The following is an 8,667-nucleotide window of genomic DNA, read 5'->3' on the forward strand; positions in this document are numbered from 1 at the left end:
GGCATTTGTCTCTTTGTCCTCAGAGAAGAAACCTTCCACATTGTGGTTGCGATTGATTCAGACGACAAAGGGAAAGTATAGTAATTGTGGTTTAGCCTGTAATGATATGATAACACAAGGCCCAGGCAGGCGTCAAGACCACACAACTAATGTCCGAAGATGTGTAATCACAATGTCAAGACCGAGCCAAAGAATTATTACCACAAAGGTCTCTGCTGCACAGACAATGGGACTTTGACAAAACCGCATTCTGGCACAACTTGTCACCGGTGAAGTTCAAGAGTAGATAATGGGGAATTACTAAATGACCTCTATGACAAAATGTCTGCCAGATATGGGAGTTCAAGACTTCCAAAGAGACCTGTTGACCATATTGATCCAAATTGGATAAGATTGGACGACTCTCTGTTTATTCCTCAAGAGCCTTCGGGTCAGTTGAATGACCACATCAATGCTGTGGCCTGTGCCGTTGACCCTGAAGTACTAGTGACGTCACGAGTGAAGAGGGTCCAAGAATGCAAGAATATGGCACGGGCTCAAGAAACAAGGTTCTCAATCAACCAATTTATTTGACGGTAGAGCAAAAAATGAATGCAATCCTTTGAAAGCTGGTGAAAATTAATTGGAGAAATTATGACTTGTTTATTTTCCTATTCTACATCACAATCTTTGGCAAAACCTTCAAGGTCTCATGATGTCTTATGCATTGCCCTAAATTTATGCCACTTATGGTCGAGTAAAGAACTGGAAATGACAAAATGATACACCAAAATCTTTGCTTGCCGTGCCTCAAACTTAACCTCAAAACATCCAACATTCATACTCTTAGGCTGCCAATCGAACGAACATTTCAACAACAGCTGAAGTGATTTGATTCCTGCTGTTTGCTTTGATCGTCAGAAATTACCACAATTTATAAACAAGCAGCGTGCATATTAAGTATTATTGCTCACCGACCGGGAAAAGACCTCCTCACCCGCCGAGGATTCGCACCCTGCCTCCCCAGTTGCCTCACCGTTTGCTCCCGCTCCGCTTGACCTCGTTCCCGTAACAACGCCTTGCAAGAGTTACAAGTTTGCCGTCATCTCTGGAAAAGAGTTTCCCACCGAATTTTTCCACTTTTTGATAATTGATTTACCAGCTTGGTGCCCATTGGGGCACAACGGGTGCCCTAATTTCGGTAGTTGCAGGGTCGGGAATCGACACAAACCATCGGAAGTCAAACACACAGAAATAAATCATGCTATGAAAGCAGATGTTTTATTTCTAAGAACACCAGACGACGATTTACTGATCTTACCGAAAGTGATAATCGAAAGGGATAGATATTTTGTTACATCAAAATACATGAGAAACAAAACTTCGGGAGGGTTGTAAGAGATGAACCATCGAACACGGCTTATTCTCTTCATCATTCCACACCTGATGACCTTTCTTTCCGTTTCATGTGGTTCCACCTTGTCCCCTTTCCCGATGTCTGTCAATGTTTATCTCGGCACAATCAATGATCAAAGGAAAGCACGTTTGGGAATTGGCCTCCTGTTACAGTTATTATATGTTGAAAGGTCCGGCTTGCCAGTGACAGTTCGGAGGAAAAACACATTTTTTGTTGGCCTGGGATTAACCTTGAACTACTGTTCAATCCAGGAGGACATTGAAGATTGACTTAACATGTCAACTCTATAATGTGATTAAAAGTTGCAGCACATGAGACAAACATGCGTACTTAAACCACATGCATGTGAATGCTCCGGCTGTGGGAACTAGGGATGCCCAATGTCATTTCCATTGTTACTTCCGCCTGGTAACCATGTGCATCATGATCATGCAGCCAAACAAAGGCTGGTGTCCGCATGTTAAACATTTCCTCGCTGTCATGTTCAAATCAATCAAATGTCAAACTTATGCTTCACTCTTGATCACGTGATCATCAGGTGATCAACATAAGAACCGATTTTATATCAAGGTTTTCTACCAGTTAACGAGATTCGGTGTCACCATTTTTACCTCAACTTATTGATGCTAAAAAGTCTCAGATTAGAAAGTAAAACAAGCTGTGGTTGAATTATCCCACAAAACGTATGCAGAGACCACGGGGCAGCCATCTTGGATTTTCTTGTAACCATCGATGCATCGATCAACAAATTCTTAAAAAATTTTAAACGCCCTCTTTTTTTTGTTTAACGCTAACGTATTTTAACAGCAGGGTCGCACAACCTGCAATATAATAGAGTGCACTGCACACTCTTGATCTACGAAGTTTTCTGAGTCAAATTTCCACCGTCTGTTCTCTGTGTAATTATTTCCGACACGACAATAATAGCCATCACATCTGTTAAACCTTGTCGTGCCGATGGGTTCGCAATGTGTGGCACACGTGGGGCAACCGTTTTCCTTGGCACGGAGGTTACACCATTAGAGCGGCCGCCATCACGCTAAAACCACAACAAAATTCCCCCGAGTGACATGAGATGAGCGTAGATTATCCACGAGAGATTTTAATCAATTGTGACCAGATGGTGCAGCTTTTAGTGCAACTTTTACCAGATACCGAAACATTTTCTCAGTATGCTTAGGGCAAGGAAAACTGGATCATCGACTGTGAGAGCAAAGTAGTCCTTCCGGCAAACCCCACAAAGTTTGGTCCTGCGGAATGTTTAAGGCCTTCGACTGTTCCTTGATTCATCATGTTCAACTTCGATCATTATGCATAACGCGAATGCCACGGGGCATTATACTAGTGGGGTGTAACCAGTCTGATCCTGAGTGACGTTCGCATTTGGACAAGGGTTGGGCTGTGTTTCGCTTCCTGTTTGGGCGCTAATTAGCAAACATAAGAAGATTGGTATGAATGTGGCAGGAAGCTTGCGATGTAACGGACTGTCAACGCTTGTAGAATGTAGTGCATGCTTTACAGTATATGTTTATCGCCAGTATTCTATTTCTGTGAAACTGTTGTATGAAGATTACGCACTCGAATTATATGGTTCTAGACCAGCCGACAAAATGACTCTGGTGTGTATTTTATTGTCACTCTATTTTCATTCCTTTGTTTATTAATACATTGGAACATGTTTTTGTTGCTTTCATGAAAGTTTAGAATTAGATACAACGTGAATTTCAGCACCCATTTTGGGCCTTACTGCATGTAGGCCCCAGTAGGCCTATTGCCTGCCATTGCTTATTTCGAGGAGGCCACAGCCGGAGCCCCCTCCAAACCCCTCATACTTCATAGCTCACCACGTTTGAAAACATCTCATTCCTGACATTATATCAATGTCATGATCATTAAATCAATCTACATGCCCAAATATGAAAATCTTGTTTACAATATTAAGGCAACAGTTAAAACAAAACAAAAATACTGGAATGATGACACAATTATTAAATTTAGGCATTATATACCTCCTTGCCCAGGTCATACCGCTTCGACTCTGGATAAATGGTACATCTATTACGTCAGGTTCCCTATACTATTTCTTCAGAGTATACAGCAATTTTTTTATCAAACACTCGTAAGAACTCACCGTGCCCGATAGCGATGACCACTGGAAGCCCCTTGCGAAGGATACGTACCACCTTGGCACATCGCAGACGGTAGGAAAATGTACAAGACAGACAGGGCAAAGCAACCGGTCCAAAAGAACCTCCGTACGGCCGCCATGTGGCTGCCGCATGCCGCCAAGTTCCGTAGTACTTCCATAGCTCGGATGTCTTCTCGAAACAAAACGAAACACCAACCCAGACTGCTGGTTGTCCACCTGGCAGGCTCTTGGTCAGGTTCTGGTGACGTTTCCTTTTGTTAAACTGATGTATAGATGATATTGAGCGATGTTTATTGCAAGAACAATGGCTTGCAACATTCAGAACGATGTCCCAATTTGAGACGAGCAAGAAGGGTCTGGGTTGATTGTCCTCTTGTCCAGACTGTCTATTTTTGAGCAAGACTGTTCGCACTCCAAGGGCAATGATCTTTATCCGCAGCAGGGTCGGCGCTGGCTAATTCATCACCAGGCTGCGCTCAGTGCAGAAGCCACGGGGACGACAACTCCAGCTACCGGTGCTTGCACCTCACGAGCTCCCGGTAATACAGCTTACTTTACTACCGTGTGGTTGTATAAATGGTGTGTGACATGAACGGGACAGCACCAGACAATGATTGACTGGCTGTTGATTGTTTCAATGGCAGGGCCGTTGGGTTTTCCTAATGAGCTGTGCAGGCCCCTGGTGACATTTGTGACAGAGGTGGTCACTGCTGCCATGAAAAAAACCGGGGAAAACAGTGAGTCAGCTGCGCTGCCAGCTGGTCCCTTACAACATTACATGCTTCGCGTTCATTCCAAGTTGCGCGTACAACATGCTACGTCATCACGAAGTCAACTAATCAGCTGAGAGCATCGCGGGTGGGCAAAGTAGATCAGGTTTAGGCTACTCGCAAAAAAAATTCCGCGCTCTGGAATAAACTTTGGCTTCACTTTGAATTATTATGAATAATTCACGAGTTATAGCTGCGCGATGGGATTGCATCTAGTCTTGTTCCAAGACCATGTTGAATTCTTCGCGGTAAGAGCCTGGAGCTGTTCATGTTCATGTGAAAAGTATTATTAATCTATTACCCTAACACGGAAAAATCAATTGAACTCCCTTTGGTACTATGAACTCTGTTGGCCTAGCATCAAGGATAGGCCTAATTCTGATGCTAAACTGATCAGAGAAGTGATGACTTTAACACCATTCAGCAAAGTTTCGGCTCACATGACTATGCATGCCGCTACGCCCACTCAACCACAATGATATTTGGGGCTTTCCTTATATACTTGTGGATTTTGATTGTATTCTATGATTCATTTTGCATGTCTCAAGGGTAATGTGGACGTGATATGTATAGATTACACATGATGCTTGGCACGTGTTCTTACCCTGACCATGGACTTGAACTTTGTTTGAACTTTCAACATGCATGGCTCGATCTGATATCCTATTCAAAATTGGTACACTATAAATGGCACCGTTTGTCACTTATTTGAAATATATCCACTTTAGCCTAGGCCTATAAAGGAACCTCTGACCAGCCCTGCTCTAACCGCAAACTAACTCTGAACCAGCAAACGTTAACTAAACACTTACTATATTATTAGACAATACAAACAAATTAACAAACAGAAGATATACAGTTTGACATTTTAATTATCTTTTGGGATCCTTAAAGTAGGTTGCAAACACTGGTAAAAAACAATGATCCCTCATCCCAAAGAAACTCGTCACAATTCACTAGTTAAATAACCGTAGCAATCATTTAATACTGGTGAACCCCCAACAAATAACTAACAAGCAAAAATAACCAAAAAAACCCCCAAAATAACCAACAAACAAAAAATAACCAACAAACAAAAACACCGCCAAAACAGAACTGAATGTAGGGGGTAGGAAATCTTTTGCAAACAAGATGCCAACTATTAATTTTCTTTTGTAAAAAGAAAGTCCTGTAAAAAAAACCCGCTTCTTTAACATCAACCACGCTGGTAGCCATTTTGCAAAAAAAACACAAATTGACCTTCACGTGTTCATAAAACAAATACAACTTGCTCAGCATTAATTAGTGAGTACAAAAAGGGGTTTCGTGCATGTCGTCTATTGTTAAAGTCCAGAGACCTTGAGAGGAAGATATTCCTGTGAGCGGGAAACACGGAAGGCAAATTGGCGGGAAACGACTGTTTGGATTGATAGCAATTCGGAAGTGATAAGTTATCCACACCGATTGGCATTGGTTGGAATGTCACGCGTTTATCCGCTATCTATCTGCCGTTGTGAGGAACTGTTTCCCTCTCTTCTCGATCATGCACGCAATCGTTGTAGTTCGCGTAACTGATGATGGTAGTCATATATCAGGTGTTGTCCAGGTCAGCCTGCCTTTGTCGCAAAATTAAGCAGTCTGGAAGGAGGGGGTGGGGATGGGATGGTGGGGGACATGGACTGGCTATTGGAGGAGCTGTAAAAGCAAACGATCTTGGCCACTCTCCCACAATAAATTGCGCCCTTCGTTGAGCCATCAAGGCGTATTTCCCGACCGACAGGATTTTGCCGACAGAACGACAATTTTTTTTCCGAAAAAAAAACGTCGGAGGGGGGAGGGGGGGGGTGTTTACATCCACATACACCCATCTAGCCACCTTCTTTTGTGGTGGCAACCTCAAAATCTTTGAGCTCTCATTGGATGGAATTTGTTTTACAGGGTTAAACCTTTCTGGTTTGCTTCCCAGGCTGGGCCTGTGATACGAGCGAAGTTCGGTTTTCAACAGCATGAACGTAAGAGGGCGCTCGACATCTTTCGGTGGGACGTACGAACGTTCAAGGTGTCTATACTATCATCAGAGTGTCACTGTGGCAAGACCCATGCCAGATAATGCATTTCTAGAGACGATGCCCATCAAAATCTTTGAGCCAGTAGATATGTGTGTTCCCGTATTTTGCAGCCGGTTCCCCTATTTGCAGCCAGACAAACGAGGTTAAAATTGCTGCGGTGGCGGAGGCCTCAAATTCAGTCTTTGCAATATTGGCAGCGCCTCCCAGGAAATTCCTATATACATAGCTCGGAATTTCCTGGGTAGCGCTGCCAATATTGCAAAGACTGGATTTGACCCATCTTGTTGATAGCGACCTCGCTGTCCCGGCCGGCCATAAAGGGGGAAATAAATTCCAAATCCAGTCTCGCACCAAGACTAATTCCGAGTCGTCACTTGTCCACCAAGGGCGGATCCAGAACACAATTTTTTTTGGGGGGCCAAATTTTTTTTGGACCCCCCAAAAAGTGGGTCCAAAAAATTACGGCGTGGGGTTCGGGGCCCGCTTAAGGGCCCCGAAAAAAATTTGGATTCTAGATGCTCTGTGGTGCGATCTGAGGCAATTTCTGACCACTTTAACCAATGGTTTTTTTGAGGAAAAGATGGTGGTGTACTCATTGCCTGCCTTTATTGCGATGTCACATAAAAAAACATTTGGTCTCGGTTTTTTTTTGGGAGGGGGGGGCATGGCCCCCTTTGGCCCCCCCCCCTGGATCCGCCCTTGCTGTCCACACTAATCACTCTAACAATTGGTCAATTGTTTAATTGACAGGTAGGAAGGGGCACTGGTAAACTGAAGAGGGGGGGGGGGGGTTATGGGGGTATTTACCCCCCAATATTTTGAAAAGACTGCCCTTTTCCATTCAAATGCCCTTTGTCACCAGCTCTCCCCCCCCCCAATATTTGTCAAGAGTGCCTTTTTTTTCCTGAACAAGTGCCCTTTTTGTTCGAAAAAGTTCCCCTTTTTTCTCCCCCCCCCCCCGCTTTTTGATTTTACGGAGGCCAAGTGTCCGGAGAAAAAAAAGTGTCTTCATTTCACCACGGATATGCAAGAGCCCTTTTCAAATTTGTTTAACCCCCCCCCCCCCAATAAAAAAAGACCGTGCTACGCCACTGTAAACAGGTGATGAATACTAACAAAGGAAGGCATGCAGTTGTCAGATTTCATTTGAAAATCTTGTTACTTCGCTTGGGACTGGAGAACTTGTGGTGGACATGACTTGTGATAGACTCTTGTGACTTGTGAAACACGTACTGGTTCATCGCCAGAGAATTAAGCGATCAAGCCTTGTCAGTGCGGCGTTGTGTCTTTTTTCGAAAACGCGGTAAGAGTAATAGCGCCCTCGTGTGGTTGTATCGAAACAGTTCATTCCTTGTTGTACGTTACGAGCATGAGTCATGCATGACGTACATATATATTGTTTCTGTAACAATCAAGTAATGAATAATTATGTTCAGGTTATTTTCCAAACGAGGGCATTGAGATGATAGGCCTTCCACATACATAGCTCCCGCCTCCTAAAAAAAAAATTAAGTCAGAATATCAACAGTAGGACAGAATACCAGTCTAACATGTCTGCAGGACAGGTGTAAGGTCTGCAACCAGTCTATTGCGCAACATGGGAGATGACTCATTATTGATAGCGCTACATTTTCCAGCTTGAGCCAGAGATCCCATGTGGTCTAGTGGTTAGGATTCGTGGTTTTCACCCACGCGGCCCGGGTTCGATTCCCGGCATGGGAAACCATTATTTTTTTACTGGAAAATTTTCGACCAATTTGACAGAGTTTGTGAATTTCATAGACTTACACTTTTGGACTGATGAAATTGCTCTTTTCCCCCCTCAAATTTCTTAATGCAAGCATTATAATATTATACACAGTTTACATTGTGGAGAGGGGGAGAGGGTTAGCATAGGTCATACGGGAGGAGAGGAAAGATTTAGACGTTTCTTGAAAAACAAAATCATAAGATGTGGTGAATTACTGGCATCATGCATGGACATTTCCTTCAATTATCACCAGATATTTGCACTGAAGGCAATATTCCTCACCGATCCTGAGGCCATAACTATCACTGCATTGTACTGATAGGTCACAAACCAACTCCCAAGTCCCAAGTCATTTTATTTTCACTGGCACCCGACCACCTCATATTTTTGAAAGAAATGTTCAGTCGGCAACAATACAATTTGGAAGTCACATAAAACATCTTCCAGCTGGTAATCAACTTATAATTCTGCTTTAAAAAGTATTGTGGTGGAGAGAAAAAAAATCATACCACTTGGCACGTGTGCCACAAATATTAGTGCAAAGACATCTTTGT

General features: G+C 43.3%; 1 protein-coding gene and 1 non-coding gene across 2 annotated transcripts in view; one reads left to right on the forward strand and one right to left on the reverse strand.

Annotated features, from left to right (window-relative positions):
* LOC119730227 (collagen alpha-1(XXVI) chain-like) overlaps nucleotides 1–4,362 on the reverse strand; it is a 35,591-nt gene extending 31,229 nt beyond the window's left edge. The window contains exon 1 of the mRNA XM_038203023.1: nucleotides 3,528–4,362. Within this exon, the coding sequence (XP_038058951.1) occupies nucleotides 3,528–3,703 (176 nt within the window). The 5' untranslated portion in view covers nucleotides 3,704–4,362. The remainder of the gene's footprint in view (nucleotides 1–3,527) is intronic.
* A 3,651-nt stretch (nucleotides 4,363–8,013) lies between these two features.
* Trnae-uuc lies at nucleotides 8,014–8,085 on the forward strand. Its single transcript has one exon. It is a non-coding gene; the product is annotated as a tRNA-Glu (tRNA).
* The last annotated feature ends 582 nt before the right edge of the window (nucleotides 8,086–8,667 follow it).

The sequence above is a fragment of the Patiria miniata genome, unplaced genomic scaffold, assembly GCF_015706575.1.
Source record: "Patiria miniata isolate m_02_andy unplaced genomic scaffold, ASM1570657v1 HiC_scaffold_22, whole genome shotgun sequence".
NCBI lineage: Eukaryota > Metazoa > Echinodermata > Asteroidea > Valvatida > Asterinidae > Patiria > Patiria miniata.